The following is a 25289-nucleotide window of genomic DNA, read 5'->3' on the forward strand; positions in this document are numbered from 1 at the left end:
GTTTGCCTGAGTATTTATGTTCAGTTGTTGTCAGAATGAATAGTATCAAATATCTCTGATGTGAACCTTTGTTTCTGGATAAAAAAGGTGTTGTAAATCTTCAGTAAATCTGTAAATGCTAATCGTTAGCGTGTCTATGGATTTTCCCATTCAAGTTAGCATCGAGCTAGTGGCCTTTTTCCCATTCATTTAAATGCACACTGAACAAAAATATAAACGCACCACTTTTGTTTTTGCTCCATTTTTCATGAGCTGAACTCAAAGATCTAAAACTTTTTCTGTGTACACACAAGGTTTATTTCTCTCAAATATTGTTCACAAATCTGTCTAAATTTGTGTTAGTGAACACTTGTTCTTTGCTGAGATAATCCATCCACCTCACAGGTGTAGCAGATCAAGATGCTGATTAGACAGCAGGATTTTTGCACAGGTGTGCCTTAGGCTGGCCACAATAAAAGGCCACTCCAAAATGTGCAGTTTTATCACACAGCACAATACCACAGATGTCACAAGTTTTGAGGGAATATGCACTGGTCATGTGACTTCAGGAATCTCCACCAGAGCTTCTGCCTGTGAATTGAATGTTCATTTCTCTACCATAAGCCATCTCCAAAGCTGTTTCAGAGAATTCATGAAGAAGACTGTGCGAGGAAAATGGTGGTCACACCAAATACTGACTGGTTTTCTGACCCCCCTGGACCACCCAATACAGTAAAAGTGCACATTTTAGAGTGGCCTTTTATTGTGGCCAGCCTAAGTCACACCAGTGCAATACTCCTGCTGTCTAATCAGCATCTGGATCTGCCACACCTGTGAGGTGGATGGATTATCTCAGCAAAGGACAAAGGAGAAGTGCTCACTAACACAGATTTAGACAAATCTATGAACAATATTTGAGAGAAATAGGCCTTTTGTGTACAGAGAAAAAGTTTTAGATCTTTGAGTTCAGCTCATGAAAAATGGGAGCAAAAACAAAAGTGGTGCGTTTATATTTTTGTTCAGTGTATAATGCCATGTAAATGTACTAAGGCAGTGAACAGAACTCAGACATGTTTTGTTTGTATGTGTCAGTTTTACAGTGAGTCTACAGGAACAGAGTTGGACAGAAGTTTTGGGCGTCCGTCTTTTCTTGGTAAACCTGTTGTCTATCTGCAGCTAATCGCTACACACACACGAGCAGAAGAATAGGAGTTAAAATAAAACGGCATCAAAAAAAAATTGTCTGCGTCATCTAATGAATGCGTTAAGGCGGTAATAATGCGTTAACTTGCCCAGCCCTATATAATATATATATATATACTTATTTATTTATTTATTTTATTTTATTTTATTTATTTATTTATTTATTTTTTGACCCCTCACCAGTCCTGGATTGTACTGACTGTAAAAGGACATTTTAACTGATAGTTTCTGTCTTTGGTTCTTTCCTTTCTTCCATCTCCTGTATTTAGACGTTCCTTTAACATGTTCCTATTATATTCATATGAATAGACAGACTGACCTTTGACCTCTGACCTCTATTATCTGTTCAGTCCATCTGTGAATCTGTGAATGTTCAACAGGTCCAGTGTGTAAATAGAATGAGAACAGTCAGATGGGACAGATGTTCATATGAATCTAAAACACAAACACTTTAAAGTTCACTTCAGTTTATGTTTGGACACTTTAAGAACCTGAGACCAATGGAAGGAACCAAAGAATTAAAGGCACATCAGCCAAAGTATCTGGTGTTCCTTAATGAAGGTTCTGTTTTCTCTGTCTGTTTCTTTCTCTGTGTGCAGGATAACTCAAAAGTTATGAACGGATTTGGATGAAATGTTCAGTAAATGTCGAAACTGGAACAAATGAGTAAAGTTTGGTAGTGATGGGGTGGGGGGTGGGGGGGGTGCCCTGGGGGGGTCTGTGCTCTCAGAGTGCTTTTGTAGTTACTAGTACACACTGATACACACTAGTACACACTGATACACACTAGTACACACTGATACACACTAGTACACAGTAGTACACACTGGTACACAGTAGTACACAGTAGTATGCCCCAGTACTTGGGCGGTGCTTACCTCCAGGAGGCGGTCTCCTGCCTTCAGTCGGCCATCTTGGATGGCGGCTCCTCGGGGCAGGATGTTCTTGACGTAGATTGGCGCTGAACCTCCGATGGGGACGTCTCTGGACGTGATACTGAAGCCCAGACCTTCAGGACCTGCAGGAGCAGAGAGCAGGGGACACCTGAGGACACCTGAGGATGTGGACAGGTCTGTCCAGCACTGCTGTGTCCATGTGGACCTGTCTCTGATACAGACACTGGGTTCAGTCAGGTGGACTCAGACATGGGTGGACTGTCCCCAACTGTCCCCGACTGTCCCCAACTGTCCTCAACTATCCCTGACTGTCCCCAACTGTCCTCAACTATCCCCGACTGTCCCCAACTGTCCTCAAGTGTCCTCAACTATCCCCAACTGTCCCAGACTGTCCCCATCTGTCCTCAACTATCCCAGACTGTCCCCGACTGTCCTCAACTATCCCTGACTGTCCTCAACTGTCCCCAACTATCTCCAACTGTCCTCAACTATCCCCGACTGTCCTCAACTGTCCCCGACTGTCCTCAACTATCCCCGACTGTCCTCAACTGACCCAGACTGTCCCCAACTATCTCCAACTGTCCTCAACTATCCCTGACTGTCCTCAACTGTCCCAGACTGTCCTCAACTATCTCCAACTGTCCTCAACTATCCCTGACTGTCCTCAACTGTCCCCGACTGTCCTCAACTATCCCCGACTGTCCTCAACTGACCCAGACTGTCCCCAACTATCTCCAACTGTCCTCAACTATCCCTGACTGTCCTCAACTGTCCCAGACTGTCCTCAACTATCTCCAACTGTCTTCAACTATCCCTGACTGTCCTCAACTATCCCCGACTGTCCCCAACTATCCCAGACTGTCCCTGACTCTCCCCAACTGTCCTCAACTATCCCCGACTGTCCTCAACTATCCCCGACTGTCCTCAACTGTCCCAGACTGTCCCCAACTTTCCCCGACTGTCCTCAACTATCCCCAACTGTCCTTAACTATCCCCGACTGTCCCAGACTTTTCCCGACTGTCCCCAACTGTCCCCGATTGTCCTTGACTATCCCCGACTGTCCTCAACTGTCCACAACTGTCCCCGACTGCCCCCAACTGTCCCCGACTGTCCTCAACTGTCCCAGACTGTCCTCAACTATCCCCGACTGTCCCCAACTATCCCAGACTGTCCCTGACTCTCCCCAACTGTCCTCAACTATCCCCGACTGTCCTTAACTATCCCCGACTGTCCTCAACTGTCCCAGACTGTCCCCAACTTTCCCCGACTGTCCTCAACTATCCCCAACTGTCCTTAACTATCCCCGACTGTCCCAGACTTTTCCCGACTGTCCCCAACTGTCCCCCGATTGTCCTTGACTATCCCCGACTGTCCTCACTGTCCACAACTGTCCCCGACTGCCCCCAACTGTCCCCGACTGTCCTCAACTGTCCCGACTGCCCCCAGCTGTCCTCAACTGTCCCCAACTGTCCCAGACTGTCCTCAACTGCCCCCGACTGCCCCCAACTGTCCCCGACTGTCCTCAACTGTCCCGACTGCCCCCAGCTGTCCTCAACTGTCCCCAACTGTCCCAGACTGTCCTCAACTGTCTACAACTGTTCCCAACTGCCCCCAACTGTCCCCGACTGCCCCCAACTGTCCTCAACTGTCCCCAACTGTCCCAGACTGTCCTCAACTGTCCCCGACTGCCCCCAACTGTCCCCGACTGTCCTCAACTGTCCCTGACTGTCCTCAACTGTCCCTGACTGTCCTCAACTGTCCCAGACTGCCCTCAGCTGTCCCCAGACACTGCCATTATATATGGATTGAACATATGAAGGCATGAACATATGCCTTAAATCCCTGAGTCCACATGTGAACTGTATCTGTGTCGTTTCCATGAATCCATGAGGCTCATGGTTTATCGGCTGACTGTTGAATCTAATATTCAGAGTTTTACACCTGATAACTTTATTTCCATTTGAACATGTCTGTGTTTGGATCCTTTAGTGGATGACGCCTTAGGGAACTGTGGTTTCATTTATTCAGCTTTTTTACCTCCTCCAGGAGGTACTGTGATCACTTTGCTTTGTTTGTGTGTTTGTTTGTTTGTTTGTTCATCTTTGGTGTAAAACTCTTCCACCCATCTTTCCCAGATCTTCCCCACAGATAGGCCTAGGCCCTCGGACCAACCCAGTCCATTTTGGTCCCAGTAGGACAAAGTTCAAGGTCACAGCAAGTTCACAACATCTACAGTTTTCCATCTGTCATCATTGAGACATTTTCCGAAATTCATCCAAAATTCCAAACGACTCCGATTCTCCTCCAATTGGATCCACCTGTAGCTTAAAACAATCTCTTGTATCTGGAACTAAATTGTTCACATCCACTGTGGAATGTGGACTCTGTGGACCCCACCACCACCACCACCCCCCTCCGTTGATGAGCCCCTCCTCCTCCCAGCTGCACACTTGCTTCCTCATTAATGCTCTGGTAAACTCCTGCAGTGCTCCTGTTCTAAACAGGGGGGTGGACCTGTTACACCCCCATCAGCTTGATTAAGAAGAACCCAGACTATTTCCTGTTACGACGCTCTTGTTTGATTGATTCCGATCCTCCTGGGATTAGGACGGAGCAGAGGAGTCTGGTTCAAACCAGTAAACAGAGCAGGAGATGAATGAGTTTAAAGGTTCAGGCTTCAGTCAGAGCTCCCACCCACATACATGAAGCCCCCACCTCTGAGGAGTCAGACCCACACACATGAAGCCCCCACCTCTGGGGAGTCAGACCCACACACATGAAGCCCCCACCTCTGGGGAGTCGGACCACAGCGGAAAACCACAGGTCACATGAACCAAGAGAACACATCTGTATTGCTGTGTTTACACTACGAGGAACGGCTCGACTCCATTCTGGTACCAGGTCCTATTCCAGACCGTTTCCACTCTGGTACCAGCTCCTATTCCAGACCGTTTCCACTCTGGTACCAGCTCCTATTCCAGACCGTTTCCACTCTGGTACCAGCTCCTATTCCAGACCCTTTCCACTCTGGTACCAGCTCCTATTCCAGACCCTTTCCACTCTGGTACCAGGTCCTATTCCAGACCCTTTCCACTCTGGTACCAGGTCCTATTCCAGACCGTTTCCACTCTGGTACCAGCTCCTATTCCAGACCGTTTCCACTCTGGTACCAGGTCCTATTCCAGACCCTTTCCACTCTGGTACCAGGTCCTATTCCAGACCGTTTCCACTCTGGTACCAGGTCCTATTCCAGACCCTTTCCACTCTGGTACCAGGTCCTATTCCAGACCCTTTCCACTCTGGTACCAGGTCCTATTCCAGACCATTTCCACTCTGGTACCAGCTCCTATTCCAGACCCTTTCCACTCTGGTACCAGGTCCTATTCCAGACCCTTTCCACTCTGGTACCAGGTCCTATTCCAGACCCTTTCCACTCTGGTACCAGGTCCTATTCCAGACCATTTCCACTCTGGTACCAGCTCCTATTCCAGACCCTTTCCACTCTGGTACCAGGTCCTATTCCAGACCGCTTCCACTCTGGTACCAGGTCCTATTCCAGACCCTTTCCACTCTGGTACCAGCTCCTATTCCAGACCATTTCCACTCTGGTACCAGCTCCTATTCCAGACCGTTTCCACTCTGGTACCAGCTCCTATTCCAGACCGTTTCCACTCTGGTACCAGCTCCTATTCTAGACCGTTTCCACTCTGGTACCAGGTCCTATTCCAGACCGTTTCCACTCTGGTACCAGCTCCTATTCCAGACCGTTTCCACTCTGGTACCAGGTCCTATTCCAGACCCTTTCCACTCTGGTACCAGGTCCTATTCCAGACCCTTTCCACTATGGTACCAGCTCCTATTCCAGACCGTTTCCACTCTGGTACCAGCTCCTATTCCAGACCCTTTCCACTATGGTACCAGCTCCTATTCCAGACCGTTTCCACTCTGGTACCAGCTCCTATTCCAGACCCTTTCCACTCTGGTACCAGCTCCTATTCCAGACCGTTTCCACTCTGGTACCAGGTCCTATTCCAGACCCTTTCCACTCTGGTACCAGGTCCTATTCCAGACCGTTTCCACTCTGGTACCAGCTCCTATTCTAGACCGTTTCCACTCTGGTACCAGGTCCTATTCCAGACCGTTTCCACTCTGGTACCAGGTCCTATTCCAGACCCTTTCCACTCTGGTACCAGGTCCTATTCCAGACCCTTTCCACTCTGGTACCAGCTCCTATTCCAGACCGTTTCCACTCTGGTACCAGCTCCTATTCCAGACCGTTTCCACTCTGGTACCAGCTCCTATTCCAGACCGTTTCCACTATGGTACCAGCTCCTATTCCAGACCGTTTCCACTCTGGTACCAGGTCCTATTCCAGACCGTTTCCACTCTGGTACCAGGTCCTATTCCAGACCGTTTCCACTCTGGTACCAGGTCCTATTCCAGACCGTTTCCACTCTGGTACCAGCTCCTATTCCAGACCGTTTCCACTATGGTACCAGCTCCTATTCCAGACCGTTTCCACTCTGGTACCAGCTCCTATTCCAGACCGTTTCCACTCTGGTACCAGCTCCTATTCCAGACCCTTTCCACTCTGGTACCAGGTCCTATTCCAGACCCTTTCCACTCTGGTACCAGGTCCTATTCCAGACCGTTTCCACTCTGGTACCAGCTCCTATTCCAGACCGTTTCCACTCTGGTACCAGCTCCTATTCCAGACCGTTTCCACTATGGTACCAGCTCCTATTCCAGACCGTTTCCACTCTGGTACCAGCTCCTATTCCAGACCGTTTCCACTATGGTACCAGCTCCTATTCCAGACCCTTTCCACTCTGGTACCAGGTCCTATTCCAGACCCTTTCCACTCTGGTACCAGGTCCTATTCCAGACCCTTTCCACTCTGGTACCAGGTCCTATTCCAGACCGTTTCCACTCTGGTACCAGCTCCTATTCCAGACCGTTTCCACTCTGGTACCAGCTCCTATTCCAGACCGTTTCCACTCTGGTACCAGCTCCTATTCCAGACCGTTTCCACTCTGGTACCAGCTCCTATTCCAGACCGTTTCCACTCTGGTACCAGCTCCTATTCCAGACCCTTTCCACTCTGGTACCAGCTCCTATTCCAGACCGTTTCCACTATGGTACCAGCTCCTATTCCAGACCGTTTCCACTATGGTACCAGCTCCTATTCCAGACCGTTTCCACTCTGGTACCAGCTCCTATTCCAGACCGTTTCCACTATGGTACCAGCTCCTATTCCAGACCGTTTCCACTCTGGTACCAGGTCCTATTCCAGACCGTTTCCACTATGGTACCAGCTCCTATTCCAGACCGTTTCCACTCTGGTACCAGCTCCTATTCCAGACCGTTTCCACTATGGTACCAGCTCCTATTCCAGACCGTTTCCACTCTGGTACCAGCTCCTATTCCAGACCGTTTCCACTATGGTACCAGCTCCTATTCCAGACCCTTTCCACTCTGGTACCAGGTCCTATTCCAGACCCTTTCCACTCTGGTACCAGGTCCTATTCCAGACCGTTTCCATTCCAGAATACTACCCACTTTACAGGTACATCTAAAAAAATTAGAATATTATGAAAAAGTCCAATATTTTTTGTCCCTCATTTCAGAAAGGTAAACCCATATATTATACAGACTCATTAGACAGAGTGACATATTTACCTCCGCCAAGGAGGTTATGTTTTTGCCAGGGTTTGTTTGTTTGTTTGTTTGTCTGTTTGTTTGTTTGTCTGTCCGTTAGTGTGCAACATAACTCAAAAAGTTATGGACAGATTTGGATGAAATTTTCAGGGTTTGTTGGAAATGGGATAAGGAAGAAATGATTAAATTTTGGTGGTGATCGGGGGTGGGGTGGCCCACGGGGGGGGCCACTGATCAGCCTTGGCGGAGGTCTGCGCTCTCCGAGTGCTTCTAGTTAAGCCTTATTTCTTTAATGAAAACCCAAAATTCTGTGTCTCAGAAAATTAGAATATTGCATAAAATCAATTAAAAAAGTATATTTCAAACAGAAATGTCAGTGTTGTGTTCAGTCTGTTCATTCGTCTGAACTCAGTCCTTGGTTGGTTCTACTTTGACATGAATTCCTGCATCAGTGTGTGGTGTCATGGACCTGCTCAGACCTAACCCTAACCCTGTGGACCTGCTCAGACCTAACCCTAACCCTGTGGACCTGCTCAGAACTAACCCTAACCCTGTGGACCTGCTCAGACCTAACCCTAACCCTGTGGACCCGCTCAGACCTAACCCTAACCCTGTGGACCTGCTCAGCCCTAACCCTAACCCTGTGGACCTGCTCAGACCTAACCCTAACCCTGTGGACCTGCTCAGACCTAACCCTAACCCTGTGGACCTGCTCAGCCCTAACCCTAACCCTGTGGACCTGCTCAGCCCTAACCCTAACCCTAACCCTGTGGACCTGCTCAGCCCTAACCCTGTGGACCTGCTCAGACCTAACCCTAACCCTGTGGACCTGCTCAGCCCTAACCCTAACCCTGTGGACCTGCTCAGCCCTAACCCTAACCCTGTGGACCCGCTCAGACCTAACCCTAACCCTGTGGACCTGCTCAGACCTAACCCTAACCCTAACCCTGTGGACCTGCTCAGACCTAACCCTAACCCTGTGGACCTGCTCAGACCTAACCCTAACCCTGTGGACCTGCTCAGACCTAACCCTAACCCTGTGGACCTGCTCAGACCTAACCCTAACCCTAACCCTGTGGACCTGCTCAGACCTAACCCTAACCCTGTGGACCTGCTCAGACCTAACCCTAACCCTGTGGACCTGCTCAGACCTAACCCTAACCCTGTGGACCTGCTCAGCCCTAACCCTAACCCTGTGGACCTGCTCAGACCTAACCCTAACCCTGTGGACCTGCTCAGACCTAACCCTAACCCTGTGGACCTGCTCAGACCTAACCCTAACCCTAACCCTGTGGACCTGCTCAGACCTAACCCTTACCCTAACCCTGTGGACCTGCTCAGACCTAACCCTAACCCTGTGGACCTGCTCAGACCTAACCCTAACCCTGTGGACCTGCTCAGACCTAACCCTAACCCTGTGGACCTGCTCAGACCTAACCCTAACCCGAACCCTGTGGACCTGCTCAGACCTAACCCTAACCCTAACCCTGTGGACCTGCTCAGACCTAACCCTAACCCTGTGGACCTGCTCAGACCTAACCCTAACCCTGTGGACCTGCTCAGACCTAACCCTAACCCTGTGGACCTGCTCAGACCTAACCCTAACCCTGTGGACCTGCTCAGACCTAACCCTAACCCTGTGGACCTGCTCAGACCTAACCCTAACCCTGTGGACCCGCTCAGACCTAACCCTAACCCTGTGGACCTGCTCAGACCTAACCCTAACCCTGTAGACCTGCTCAGACCTAACCCTAACCCTGTGGACCTGCTCAGACCTAACCCTAACCCTGTGGACCTGCTCAGACCTAACCCTAACCCGAACCCTGTGGACCTGCTCAGACCTAACCCTAACCCTGTGGACCTGCTCAGACCTAACCCTGTGGACCCGCTCAGACCTAACCCTAACCCTGTGGACCCGCTCAGACCTAACCCTAACCCTGTGGACCTGCTCAGACCTAACCCTGTGGACCCGCTCAGACCTAACCCTAACCCTGTGGACCCGCTCAGACCTAACCCTAACCCTGTGGACCCGCTCAGACCTAACCCTAACCCTGTGGACCAGCTCAGACCTAACCCTAACCCTGTGGACCTGCTCAGACCTAACCCTAACCCTAACCCTGTGGACCTGCTCAGACCTAACCCTAACCCTGTGGACCTGCTCAGACCTAACCCTAACCCTGTGGACCTGCTCAGACCTAACCCTAACCCTGTGGACCTGCTCAGACCTAACCCTAACCCTGTGGACCTGCTCAGACCTAACCCTAACCCTGTGGACCTGCTCAGACCTAACCCTAACCCTAACCCTGTGGACCTGCTCAGACCTAACCCTAACCCTGTGGACCTGCTCCGACCTAACCCTAACCCTGTGGACCTGCTCAGACCTAACCCTAACCCTGTGGACCTGCTCAGACCTAACCCTAACCCTGTGGACCTGCTCAGACCTAACCCTAACCCTAACCCTGTGGACCTGCTCAGACCTAACCCTAACCCTGTGGACCTGCTCAGACCTAACCCTAACCCTGTGGACCTGCTCAGACCTAACCCTAACCCTGTGGACCTGCTCAGACCTAACCCTAACCCGAACCCTGTGGACCTGCTCAGACCTAACCCTAACCCTGTGGACCTGCTCAGACCTAACCCTAACCCTGTGGACCTGCTCAGACCTAACCCTAACCCTAACCCTGTGGACCTGCTCAGACCTAACCCTAACCCTAACCCTGTGGACCTGCTCAGACCTAACCCTAACCCTGTGGACCCGCTCAGACCTAACCCTAACCCTGTGGACCTGCTCAGACCTAACCCTAACCCTGTGGACCTGCTCAGACCTAACCCTAACCCGAACCCTGTGGACCTGCTCAGACCTAACCCTAACCCTGTGGACCTGCTCAGACCTAACCCTAACCCTGTGGACCTGCTCAGACCTAACCCTAACCCTGTGGACCCGCTCAGACCTAACCCTAACCCTGTGGACCAGCTCAGACCTAACCCTAACCCTGTGGACCTGCTCAGACCTAACCCTAACCCTGTGGACCTGCTCAGACCTAACCCTAACCCTGTGGACCCGCTCAGACCTAACCCTAACCCTGTGGACCCGCTCAGACCTAACCCTAACCCTGTGGACCTGCTCAGACCTAACCCTAACCCTGTGGACCTGCTCAGACCTAACCCTAACCCTAACCTGTAGACCTGCTCAGACCTAACCCTAACCCTGTGGACCTGCTCAGACCTAACCCTAACCCTGTGGACCTGCTCAGACCTAACCCTAACCCTGTGGACCTGCTCAGACCTAACCCTAACCCTGTGGACCTGCTCAGGTGGAACGTTAGCCCAGGTTGGTCTGATGGTGTCCTTCAGCTCTTCTGTTTTGGTGGATCTGCTGTCTCTGGTCTGCCTCTGGACAGTCCTCCACAGGTTCTCTCTGGGTTCAGCTCAGTTTTCTGCTCCATCAGTCCCAGTAACACCAGGGTCATGGTACCAGCTTTGGTTCCTTTAACAGTGCGGGCAGGAGCCAAGTCCTGCTGGAAAAGGAAATCAGCATCTGCAGAAAGTTTAAAGTCAGCAGAAGGAAGCAGGAAGTGTTCTAAAATGTCCTGGTAGATGGGGGTGTGGACTGTGGACCTCAGAAAACACAGTGGACCAACACCAGCAGATGCCATGGAGGACCAAACCAGCACAGACTGTGGACAGTCCACAGTCCTCTGTTCAGATGAAAGTCCATTTTTCATGTCATTTGGAAATCCAGGTCCCAGAGTCTAGAGGAGGAGAGAGGAGCAGAACCCACGCTGAAGTCCAGTGGGAGTTACCTTTTAGTATCTGGTCCCCAGTCCTGGAACCTCAGCGGAAGTGACACCAAAAAAATAGGACCAGGTACCAGATTCCAGGTCCTTTTTCAGAATGGAAACGCGAAGAGGCCGAGTCGAGCCAGTTCCGTGTAGTGGAAACGCGGCATATGAGTGTCATGTGGACAGGGGTGGTTCTGTCAGCGTTTGGGGGGGGGGGTTATTTTAGAACCCTGGGGTAGAAGAGGAAGAGAAAAGGCCTGATGTGGGTGTTTTCACTGTTGTGTTTGTGTCCTGACCGGAGCTCCGAACCCAGAACAGGGAACACCTGGGCGCAGACGCCGGCGGCATACGGAGCAGCGCCGTCAGCCTCTGAGCCGTGGCATTTGACAGCAGGCACACAGACCGGCTGTTTCCTAGCAACCACCCCTGTGGTCCTCAGACCTGGCACCCACACCTGGACCGGCGTTGGCAGGGTTGTGGACCACCTGCGCCAGCTGTCAATCAAACTCCACTCCAAGGACAGCAGGGAAACTCCACCCCCTGAATGCACCTGGACCCGTTTATGGTACTGAACGCCCACCCCAGTATTGACGGGTTCACATCTGCACCTGAACTGGGTTTGTCCACCAGAACCAGACAGGCCTTTCCACTAGGGCTGCACCGGGGCACTAGTTTGGACTGAACCGTTTGGGTTCAGGGCCTTCGATACAATATGGAGGTGCAGGGGCGCCACTACCATCTGTGGGCCCCATGAAAGTATACATGTCGTGGACCCTTCATAAAGTTCATAAAGTCAGAATATTCTCAATCTGTTGGACTGGGGGGGGGGGGGTCCGTACATAACGTCACATACGCTAGCATGAAACGAAAACGAAACTTGAAATGCTTTCAGTGTCTGACTCCAGACTTGTATTCAGTTGTATTCACAACTTCTTACCTGTATCCACTGGACCCCCTCCACTGCTCTATGCCCCCCCCCCCCCAAAATACTGGGCCCCATGAATTTGTCATGTAAACACCCCCCCCCACCACCATCGACGCCCCAGCAGAGGTGTACAAAACGAATACATGTGAAGGATGCCAACACTCTGGAAGCAGGTGGACACAAACAGAACCCATGGGCGGGGTTTCCCCTGTGGAGCAGAGCTGATGCCAACAAAAACAAAACAAACTACGGAGCACCCCCCCACACACACACACACACACACACTGTAGTGAAAACATACTGAACCCAACCCTGTCTGTTCTGTTACAGCCCTGCTGTCCACATGAAAGAACACAAGTTCAAAATGTGTTCATACGTTCAAAAACACTGGAGGTTTTGAACATGTACTTGGAATACATGCATTTATATCATTTATATAAGTGGTAATACTACTACTAATACTAACAGAAATACTACTACTACTACTAATGATAATACTACTGATAGAATATGTGCATTCATCTATAGATGCGTTGCACCAGTGTAGTTAATGTTCTTTGAACGTCTTCTGATTATTCAATCTTTTATCGTATATCATTGAACCTTTTCAAACTCACCTTTCTTCAGCTGAATGTTGAGCCTCCTCCCCACCTTTTTGGTATAACCTGCCGTTGGGGCGGAGTTCAGCCCCTTCTGAGGGGAGAGGGCGTGGCCTGTGGGAGGCTTGGCCGCCGACACCGCCGGGTGAGTCAGGGGCGGGTACCCGTCGTTCTGGTCCGGGTGGGGGTGCGTTTGGGAGCCGTGCCTGGACATCCTGTGGGGGGTGCGGTCCACGGCGCTGGACACGGTGCTGCCGCTCAGGGAGTCCGGGCTGAAGCGACCCGAGGCGTACGCCGGGTTCCTGTCGGCGTGGGACAGCTGCTCGTAGTGGGCCTTCATGGACGACGGAACCACGTGGAACATGATGACGGGAGAACGCATGGCCTGACGGAACATGTTCTGGGCTCTGAGGAAAGACGGGGGGGTAAGGGGGGCAGACAGACAGGGAAGGGGGGCACCATAAGACCGGAATTTGTATCTTTAATTCCTACATACTTAAATGATTTCAGTTTGATTCCATTATTATAAAATGTTCAGTATATTCTACACTGTAAAAAAAAAAAAAAAAAAAAACTGTAAAAAAAAAAAAACAGTATTATTCCAGCAGCAGGGGCACCGAAAAAATACTGTAAAATAACAGAAAATAATCATCTCATAAAATACAGTAATTTTCCATAATTCAAATACAGTTTTTTGCCCTAACTTTACATGAGATTTTACATATTGTTTGACTTTTTAATGTTTAATAAAGAATATTTACATGTATTAAAACAATCCAATTCCCTATAAATATAGATATAAATAATTTTCAGTGAGACTCAGTTGTCCAATCCACTGATAAAAACTGTATTTGGACAGTTATCAGTGCTTATACATGTCATACATTCACAAAAATACATTTATTCACCATTTTTGTTGTGAAACCTCCTGTAATTACACAAGATATTTGTCAATGAACAAACAAGTCTGGTTCAACTGACAGAACTAATACTTCTGTTACTGTTAACTGTCAGTAATTTTATCTCATTTTATTTATTAATTTTTTTTTTTTTACAGCATTAAACTTTAAATTAACAGTTTAATCTCATAAATAGAAAATAAATATTTGTGAATTTATGATACATTTGCAAATGTATTTTAACTGTATTTTTCAGTGAAAAAAAATTCTTTTAAAAAAATGAAATTTTTTGGTTATTCAGTTACAGTTTTTTCCTGTTATTTTACATTTGACATGTAAAATCACAGTCTGTTTATGTCATTTCATTGATATTTTCCTGCATCTGAAAAATACAGGAAAAATCTGTAAAATAAACAGTGAAAATTCTGTAATTCCTTATAATAATATAAAGAATAATTCCTTTAAGAAAAAGCATGTGAAAAACCTGAAAAAACTGAAGTTTGTTAGTAAATAAATAAATAAAGTGCAGTTTTAACAATATTCTGCCTCAATTTATCACTTATACATTTGTATTAAACACAGTGTTACACAAACATGTGGAAACAGGCAGAATGTTGGTAAAAATTTGGAGTTTGTAACTAAAATAAGAAGAATTTCTCATTCAATTTCTTGGTAGTTTTTCGAGGTTTTTCGAGGAAAAAATACTGTAAAATAACAGAAAATCCATTATTTTACAGTATTTTTTCGGCACCCCTGCTGCCGGAATAATACTGTTACTGTTAGGGATGTCTGATAATATCGGCCCACCGATATTATCGGCCCGATATTGGCATAAAAATGTAATATCGGTATCGTTTTTTTTCATTTCATTTCATTAAAACCGATAAAATAATGCCTTGATTTCACCGGCATTTACTGACGCATAAATGAAGCATTGTTTGTAGCTGAAAGAAATGTGCAGTTTTCAAAACTGTACAGTAGAGTTGCCACACTGTAATAGACTCATGGAGGGAGGGAGAGAAAAGAAATAAATACGGCATTTTTTCCACAACTTAACTCTTTCTTCGCCAATGACCAGATTTCCGTCACTCCGTGTTTCACTGTTAGACTGTAGCTGAAGCTGTTGCGGATCGTGTGAATTACTTTCCTTAGTCCAAAAACAAACAGTTAAGCAGCTTTTTTGTAAAATGACGGACCGGGTTTAATGTTTTCACACTGGAGTCTCCGTATCCCATGGCAACGCATCCAGCGTCAGTCACTGAATGAGGAAATGCAGACTGTGCAGGAACCGCACACAGTTTCAAAAACCTTAAAGATGATTATGGAGACAGAGTCTGACAGTTCAGTATGTGATGGAGCTGCAGAAGAACCATTTAGAGACAGGAACGGAGAAACAGAAGGTGAGGGAGACGGACACGGAACACGGGAACACGGAGCGGCTCAGGTCCGACACCAAGTGTGTGTGTGTGTGTGGGGGGGGGGGGGGGGGGGACGGAGCGACACAGAGAAAATGACAGACAGGAGGAAGAGAGAAGAGACATTTGTAGAGGACATTCAAGGAGAAGACAGACACACAGACATGGGACAGACAAAGGACAGCTAGTGTTCATCTGTTAGAGTGAGTTCAGATTCAGACTGAGGACACAGAACAGATTCAGCTGTAGAATGTCAGTGGGGACACAGGGAAGACACTGTGGGATTTGGCTGGAGTGGGAAAGAAATACATACATATATTCATACACAGATAAATAACTAGATGTCCATAGAATTATTTACAGAACAAACACAGCAGCTGGTCCAACAGGAGGACCTGGTCCAACAGGAGGACCTGGTCCAACAGGAGGACCTGGTCCAACAGGAGGACCTGGTCCAACAGGAGGACATGGTGCAGCCAAGGAAAGGCCAGAAATCTACAGTATTTAGTGAATTTGTTTCTTTTTTTCTTGAAAATGAGGAATATTGAAGTGTTTATATAAAAAAACTAAACTACTATGTGTTAGACTTATAACTGATGTATGTAAATGTGATAAGTTTAGAAGGAACCTGGTGCTTTAGAAGATGTTTGGTCTAAAGTTTGGTGTAGATTCCTCTAATATTTTGTGGAATGATGGGATATCTTAGAGCTGTTTGTTACTATTACTCATGTTATTATTATTTTATTTTGTGATTTGGAATACAGTGTTACTGTCGGTAAATGAGAAAGAGTCAAAAATGTAAATAGGAAATCAATTTTATCTTGAAAATCAATTTCTTTGGGAAAAAAATGCAGTTTTCTCATTTTTTTGCTCAAAATTCAGTTTTTTCCTGAAAATGACCAATATTCAAATGTTCATATCTCACGAACGAACGAAGATAGAATAAAATCGTTTCTTGTGTTTAAAAGTTGAAGTTCTTTTCTTTCTTTTGATGTATTCAGTGTTCACATACTCCTAACACAACATTTTCAGTCAGCCTCCAAAGATTAGTGAAAATGACCAAAAAGGCTGGCACTGGCTACCAACTCAGTGGAAAATGTTCTGGAGGGAAAGAGTTCAGCTGAAGTATGTGTTCTGTGCACAGACAGTTTACATTTAAAAGCCTTGTTGCATTTGAGAATGCATCCAATGGGGCATCACAATAAAATTAGGCATGATGTGTTCATTCCATGACAGGAGATATGTGATGTTACCTAAAATTGGTTTAATATCCCACATATATCGGCAGCGGTATCGGTAGATATCGGAATCGGAAATAAGCGTTGGACAATATCGGCATATCGGTTTTTGGCAAAAAAGCCAATATCGGACATCCCTAGTTACTGTTTTTATTTTTTACAGTGTATAATCCCCTCATTTGGCTCCAGATGAAGGAGACCTCTATCTGTCGGATAGTTTGCAGACCCCCCCATGTACAGTAGGTGTGAACAGAAGTGTATGTCGGCTGTCATCGCTCTGAACACTGGAGCCTTGTTAGCACCACCTGTTTCAATAAAACACCACTTCAGTACAACCCCCCCACCCCCAACAGCTGAGGCTAAAAATGCCAGGGCCTCCACCGTTGCTAAAGCCCCCCCCCCCGACCCTCCTGTCACATTCCACTGCTGTTTTTTTCCCAGACACTAATAATGTTTCCTGGGAGGATCATCTTTATGATTTCACACTGGATTCAGAGCCAGACAAGATGTAATACCCCCCACCCCCCCACTCCCCCCACCCTCAGGGAAATACAGTTCAAGGACAAAAGCCACTGTTGATTCACTCGTTCCAACAGAGTTCATGAAAATGCCTTCCATTACAGACTTATTCCCCAGTAACAGGGTGGACGTGATGAGATTAAAATACAATCAAAGAAAATTACACCAAAAATACGTCCTTTAACACCTGAAGTTACAATTAGTCTGAATAATTTAAATATAAGATAACTGGACAATCTACAACTATGGCCCCAATCTGCTGCAGGTCAGTCCTGTCCTGGTTCCAGTGCAGAAGGTTTATTCATGTCTGCAGACGTAACTGTGTCGAAAACTACGGAGGTTAATCTGTCTGATCAGATTCTGAATGAGAAAAGCCTTTGAATTTCTAGTGCTGATTTTTTTTGCACTGAAATGAAGTATGAGAATGTTTTTGTCTCTGAATTCAACTATGTCCATAAATTTAGAATTAAAAAAATTCAGATATAAAAAATTCCGATCACACATCTGGGACACCAAGGATAAGCACTGATTCTATCTCAAGTTGAACCGACAGCCAGCCAATCCAGTTACGTTAGGTTGGTCATGTGACACCGATGCAGGAAGCACAGATGTCGGATCTGAATTTTTTGCATCTGAATTTTTTGCATTTTTTTTTCAGGTTATTCACACCGTTTTTGTTCAGAGTTGTAAATGTAAATATTTTTATAATTCAATGTTTGTTTGTTTTTTGCACTTAAACAAAAGAAAAGTTTGCAGTTGTCATTATTTAAGCTAGTGTACTGGTCCGGCCCAGCTGAGATCCAACTGGGCTGAATGTGGAACCTGAACTAAAATGAGTGTGACACCCCTGGTCTATGTGCACAAGTGTGTGTTTGTGTATATGACAGATACACACACGTTTGTGTATATGACAGACACATGTTTGTGTATATGACAGACACACGTTTGTGTATATGACAGATACACACACGTTTGTGTATATGACAGACACATGTTTGTGTATATGACAGACACACACATGTTTGTGTATATGACAGACACACGTTTGTGTATATGACAGACACACACGTTTGTGTATATGACAGACACACACGTTTGTGTATATGACAGACACACGTTTGTGTATATGACAGACACACGTTTGTGTATATGACAGATACACACACGTTTGTGTATATGACAGACACATGTTTGTGTATATGACAGACACACACATGTTTGTGTATATGACAGACACACGTTTGTGTATATGACAGACACACGTTTGTGTATATGACAGACACACACATGTTTGTGTATATGACAGACACACACGTTTGTGTATATGACAGACACACACGTTTGTGTATATGACAGACACACGTTTGTGTATATGACAGACACACACATTTGTGTATATGACAGACACACGTTTGTGTATATGACAGACACACACGTTTGTGTATATGACAGACACACACGTTTGTGTATATGACAGACACACGTTTGTGTATATGACAGACACACACACGTTTGTGTATATGACAGACACACACATGTTTGTGTATATGACAGACACACACACGTTTGTGTATATGACAGATACACACACGTTTGTGTATATGACAGACACACGTTTGTGTATATGACAGACACACACACGTTTGTGTATATGACAGACACACACACGTTTGTGTATATGACAGACACACACGTTTGTGTATATGACAGACACACACATGTTTGTGTATATGACAGACACACACATGTTTGTGTATATGACAGACACACACACGTTTGTGTATATGACAGACACACACACGTTTGTGTATATGACAGACACACACGTTTGTGTATATGACAGACACACACATGTTTGTGTATATGACAGACACACATGTTTGTGTATATGACAGACACACACATTTGTGTATATGACAGACACACACGTTTGTGTATATGACAGACACACACATGTTTGTGTATATGACAGACACACACATTTGTGTATATGACAGACACACATGTTTGTGTATATGACAGACACACACACGTTTGTGTATATGACAGACACACACGTTTGTGTATATGACAGACACACACATGTTTGTGTATATGACAGACACACACATGTTTGTGTATATGACAGACACACACGTTTGTGTATATGACAGACACACATGTTTGTGTATATGACAGACACACACGTTTGTGTATATGACAGACACACATGTTTGTGTATATGACAGACACACACACGTTTGTGTATATGACAGACACACACACGTTTGTGTATATGACAGACACACACATGTTTGTGTATATGACAGACACACACATGTTTGTGTATATGACAGACACACACATGTTTGTGTATATGACAGACACACATGTTTGTGTATATGACAGACACACACACGTTGTGTATATGACAGACACACACATGTTTGTGTATATGACAGGACACACACATGTTTGTGTATATGACAGACACACACGTTTGTGTATATGACAGACACACATGTTTGTGTATATGACAGACACACACGTTTGTGTATATGACAGACACACATGTTTGTGTATATGACAGACACACACACGTTTGTGTATATGACAGACACACACACGTTTGTGTATATGACAGACACACACATGTTTGTGTATATGACAGACACACACGTTTGTGTATATGACAGACACACACACGTTTGTGTATATGACAGACACACACATGTTTGTGTATATGACAGACACACACATGTTTGTGTATATGACAGACACACATGTTTGTGTATATGACAGACACACACGTTTGTGTATATGACAGACACACATGTTTGTGTATATGACAGACACACACACGTTTGTGTATATGACAGACACACACACGTTTGTGTATATGACAGACACACACATGTTTGTGTATATGACAGACACACACATTTGTGTATATGACAGACACACATGTTTGTGTATATGACAGACACACACACGTTTGTGTATATGACAGACACACACGTTTGTGTATATGACAGACACACATGTTTGTGTATATGACAGACACACACATTTGTGTATATGACAGACACACACGTTTGTGTATATGACAGACACACACATGTTTGTGTATATGACAGACACACACATTTGTGTATATGACAGACACACATGTTTGTGTATATGACAGACACACACACGTTTGTGTATATGACAGACACACACGTTTGTGTATATGACAGACACACACATGTTTGTGTATATGACAGACACACACGTTTGTGTATATGACAGACACACATGTTTGTGTATATGACAGACACACACGTTTGTGTATATGACAGACACACATGTTTGTGTATATGACAGACACACACACGTTTGTGTATATGACAGACACACACACGTTTGTGTATATGACAGACACACACATGTTTGTGTATATGACAGACACACACATGTTTGTGTATATGACAGACACACACGTTTGTGTATATGACAGACACACACACGTTTGTGTATATGACAGACACACACGTTTGTGTATATGACAGACACACACATGTTTGTGTATATGACAGACACACATGTTTGTGTATATGACAGACACACACACGTTTGTGTATATGACAGACACACACATGTTTGTGTATATGACAGACACACACATGTTTGTGTATATGACAGACACACACATGTTTGTGTATATGACAGACACACACGTTTGTGTATATGACAGACACACACACGTTTGTGTATATGACAGACACACACGTTTGTGTATATGACAGACACACACATGTATCAGAGTATGTGTTCACAAATACACCTTTAGGATCCAAAGCACAGAAAACATGTTTACATCAGAGGATCGGAGCTTTGAGTTCAGTGTGTAACACACAGAACATGTGCAGAGTGCAGGTGTGCATTCGGGGTGGGGGGTGGGGGGTGGCTTTGGTTAGGGTGCAAATGAAAACATGAGACAGCAGAGGGCTGAAAAGAAAAGGATGGAATGTTCCATTTATCCCACTGTTTCCACTGGAGTGGGTGGAGTTAGAGAAGAAGTTAAAGACACAAGTGGATAAAGACGACAGAGGAAACTGAAGCTGAGGAAACAACCGACAGGAGACACACAGACAGGTGAGGAGACACACAGACAGGTGAGGAGTTAAACACAGACAGGTGAGGAGTTATACAGACAGGTGAGGAGTTACACACAGACAGGTGAGGAGTTAAACACAGACAGGTGAGGAGTTAAACACAGACAGGTGAGGAGTTATACAGACAGGTGAGGAGTTAAACACAGACAGGTGAGGAGTTAAACACAGACAGGTGAGGAGTTATACAGACAGGTGAGGAGTTAAACACAGACAGGTGAGGAGTTAAACACAGACAGGTGAGGAGTTACACACAGACAGGTGAGGAGTTAAACACAGACAGGTGAGGAGTTAAACACAGACAGGTGAGGAGTTAAACACAGACAGGTGAGGAGTTACACACAGACAGGTGAGGAGTTATACAGACAGGTGAGGAGTTAAACACAGACAGGTGAGGAGACACACACAGACAGGTGAGGAGTTAAACACAGACAGGTGAGGAGCTCAGTACGGACAGGTTAGCATTAGCATTAGCTTAGCGCAGTGCCAGGCAGTGCAGCCTGTGCAGTGTCAGGACAGAGGATCATACAAAGACTGAGGACCAGAGGAGGAGGAAGCAGCAGAGGGAGGACAGGAAAGGTTCAGGTGTCAATCAAACAGAGGTCCAGATGCCACTGCCGAGCTGTCTTATTGTTCAAAGCAGATATGAACTCTGGGAGCTGTAGTCTTACTGTTCAAACAGATATGAATTGTGGGAGCTGTAGTCTTACTGTTCAAACAGATATGAACTCTGGGAGCTGTAGTCTTACTGTTCAAACAGATATGAATTGTGGGAGCTGTAGTCTTACTGTTCAAACAGATATGAATTGTGGGAGCTGTAGTCTTACTGTTCAAGCAGATATGAATTGTGGGAGCTGTAGTCTTACTGTTCAAACAGATATGAATTGTGGGAGCTGTAGTCTTACTGTTCAAAGCGGATGTTGCGCAGGTCTCCGTTGTTGATGCGGACGATGCAGTCGTTCTCCTGGAACAGGCCCTGCTGCTCCGCTTTGCCTCCACGCTCCAAACGCTTGACCAACAAGCCCAGAGTCCTGCAACGGTCAACAGGTAGAGTCAGGATGGGGGGGGGGGGGGTCATCAGCTGCTCCCACACCAAACACAGGCCTGAACACTAATCCACTAATCCAACCCAGTGGAAGTGCTGCTGGGTCTGCTTTTTGCTGATCATCCACAGGTGCTCTTTGGAAACTTGTGGTGTGTCTGGTTATTTAGTCTAACAAATCTGCATAAACATGCTAGATTTCAAAAAATATTCCAAGGCACACTGTAGGATTTGTGTCAAAATAAAATGCCTTTATTACTTCATGGCAATCTTTAAAATACAGCCAACATGTTGTGACCTCTGGTCTGCATCAGGGCTTTTTTCACCAGTGACTTACACACCTGCATACAAGCACTGGGAGGAGGGAGGGAAACAAACTAAAAGAAAAAAAAGAATACATACACACATATATACGCGTATAAAAAAAAACAGTAATTTAAATAAATAAATAAATAAATAAATAAATAAATAAAAATATAAAAAACAACAACCCAAAACAAAAAAACAACATAGTAATTAATAAAAAATAAGTACAAATAAAAGTAAATACAAATAAAAAGATCCCTGAATACACAACAGGCCTGAATACACTCAATGTTACACACACACACACACACACACACACACACACCCTTCAACAGGTACACTGTCATCTGTAGGACTAAGACAAGCCCAGAACTCAGAGTCCTGGTGGATCTGCCCCCCCGCCCACAGACCAGCCACTGTCAGTCCTGGGGGGTTTATTAGTCTTTCCTAGTCTTTATTAGTAGTTATTAGTCTTTGTTAGTCTTTATTAGTCATTATTAGTCTTTGTTGGTCATTATTAGTCTTTATTAGTCTCTGTTAGTCTTTGTTAGTCATTATTAGTCATTATTAGTCTTTCCTAGTCTTTGTTAGTCTTTGTCAGTCTTTATTAGTCTTTGTTAGTCTTTGTTAGTCTTTCCTAGTCTTTATTAGTCGTTGTTAGTCTTTCCTAGTCTTTGTTAGTCATTATTAGTCTTTGCTAGTCTTTACTAGTCTTTGTTAGTCATTATTAGTCCCTGCTAGTCTTTGTTAGTCCTTACTAGTCTTTATTAGTCTTTGTTAGTCATGATTAGTCTTTGTTAGTCTTTACTAGTCTTTATTAGTCTTTGTTAGTCATAATTAGTCTTTGTTAGTCTTTACTAGTCTTTCCTAGTCTTTATTAGTCTTTACTAATCTTTATTAGTCTTTCCTAGTCTTTATTAGTCTTTGTCAGTCTTTGTTAGTCTTTACTAGTCTTTATTAGTCTTTGTTAGTCTTTCCTAGTCTTTGTTAGTCTTTACTAATCTTTATTAATCTTTGTTAGTCTTTCCTAGTCTTTAGTAGTCTTTGTCAGTCTTTGTTAGTCTTTACTAGTCTTTATTAGTCTTTCCTAGTCTTTATTAGTCTTTACTAGTCTTTCCTAGTCTTTATTAGTCTTTACTAATCTTTATTAGTCTTTCCTAGTCTTTATTAGTCTTTGTCAGTCTTTGTTAGTCTTTACTAGTCTTTATTAGTCTTTGGTAGTCTTTCCTAGTCTTTGTTAGTCTTTACTAATCTTTATTAATCTTTGTTAGTCTTCCTAGTCTTTAGTAGTCTTTGTCAGTCTTTGTTAGTCTTTACTAGTCTTTATTAGTCTTTCCTAGTCTTTATTAGTCTTTGTTAGTCTTTACTAATCTTTATTAGTCTTTCCTAGTCTTTATTAGTCTTTGTCAGTCTTTCCTACTGACCTACTGGACTGAACCCTGCCCTGTTTGGACAGTCCTGTCATACACACACACACACACACACAGTTGTGTGTTTTTCATGGGGGTCTCAGTGGAACCCTGAAGGCCTGGTTCAGGACCTGGTTCACAAACGGCCTCTGTGAGTTTATTTAAACCAGATGGGGACATTCCAGGGATTCCACCAAAGCTGGGTTCATCTGTGTGTGTGTGTGTGTGTGTGTGTGTGTGTGTAGGTGTGTGTGTGTGTGTGTGTGTGTATAGGTGTGTGTGTGTGTGTTTGTGTGTGTGGTCAGTGTATCCATTCATTCATATAAACTTGCTGTGACACCAGTCCCACACAAATATGACAGAAACTGGAAAACACAAACAACTGTGATTGATCACTGTACACTGGCAAATGGGTTCAGGATGTGAACTGTGTGTGTGTGTGTGTGTGTGTGTGTGTATGTATGTGTGTGTTTTCAGGGCTTCAGAACACTCACATCTGTAACAGAGTTCATTCCACACATTCCTTTGTGGTGTCTGTGTGAAATCACTTCATTACTTTCATAAACCTGACACCACACACACACACACACACCCAGTCTCAGTCTGCGCTCCGTCCATTCAGGCCTATTCCTGTGTGTGCAGCTGAAGGAGCTCACAGGGTCGTTTACTTATTCAACGTCTAAAAGCTTTCAACCACTTCACTTTTCCAGAGCTGGAGTGAAAAGACAAAACAAAAAGAGCTCAGAATACGCAGTGGAACTGTGTCACAGTCAACGTTCTATAAAGGCGTCCATACACTGTGGTTTTACAGACCATTTGTCACTGGTGCTTCTGTTTGTGGATGGGTCCAGATGTTCCTCTAATGGTGTGTGGTTCTTGGTGCAGTGGACATGGGCTAAGGAGAAGACATGAACACCTCACCACCACCTCACCACCACCTCACCACCAGCAGTCGTGTGTTCGACAGGAAAACGCAGCTGTTTGAAATCCTGCTCACTCCTGGTGAGGGTATGGCACTGTCAAAGCACTGCCACGAGCCCATGGGCCTCAGATTCTCACACTGTGCCAATACAATAATAGCTACTGTAAGCTAATGCTAAGCTAATGCTAAGCTAACTCTAAGCTAACAGTAGCTGTCTATTGTCCTAGTGCAGTTTATCTGTTGCATCTTCCCTCTCGTTCCCTTCGCTGTAGGACTGACAGCCCATACTGTCCACGTCTGGACAAACAAGTCCTGCACAAACACGTGGTCGTCTTTTCTTCTGTTTTCATTCCCCACAGATAA

The 25289-nt window shown here is 45.4% G+C and overlaps 1 protein-coding gene across 1 annotated transcript in view; it reads right to left on the minus strand.

Moving 5' to 3' along the window:
* Window positions 1-25289, minus strand: part of LOC115415787 (partitioning defective 3 homolog) — a 47722-nt gene that overhangs the window by 14175 nt on the left and 8258 nt on the right. Inside the window, exons 5-7 of the mRNA XM_030129425.1 lie at window positions 22153-22278; window positions 13062-13450; window positions 2061-2200 (exon numbers count right to left, since the gene is read on the minus strand). Coding sequence (XP_029985285.1) covers window positions 2061-2200; window positions 13062-13450; window positions 22153-22278 — 655 coding nt within the window. The remainder of the gene's footprint in view (window positions 1-2060; window positions 2201-13061; window positions 13451-22152; window positions 22279-25289) is intronic.

Source organism: Sphaeramia orbicularis, unplaced genomic scaffold, assembly GCF_902148855.1.
Source record: "Sphaeramia orbicularis unplaced genomic scaffold, fSphaOr1.1, whole genome shotgun sequence".
Lineage (NCBI taxonomy): Eukaryota > Metazoa > Chordata > Actinopteri > Kurtiformes > Apogonidae > Sphaeramia > Sphaeramia orbicularis.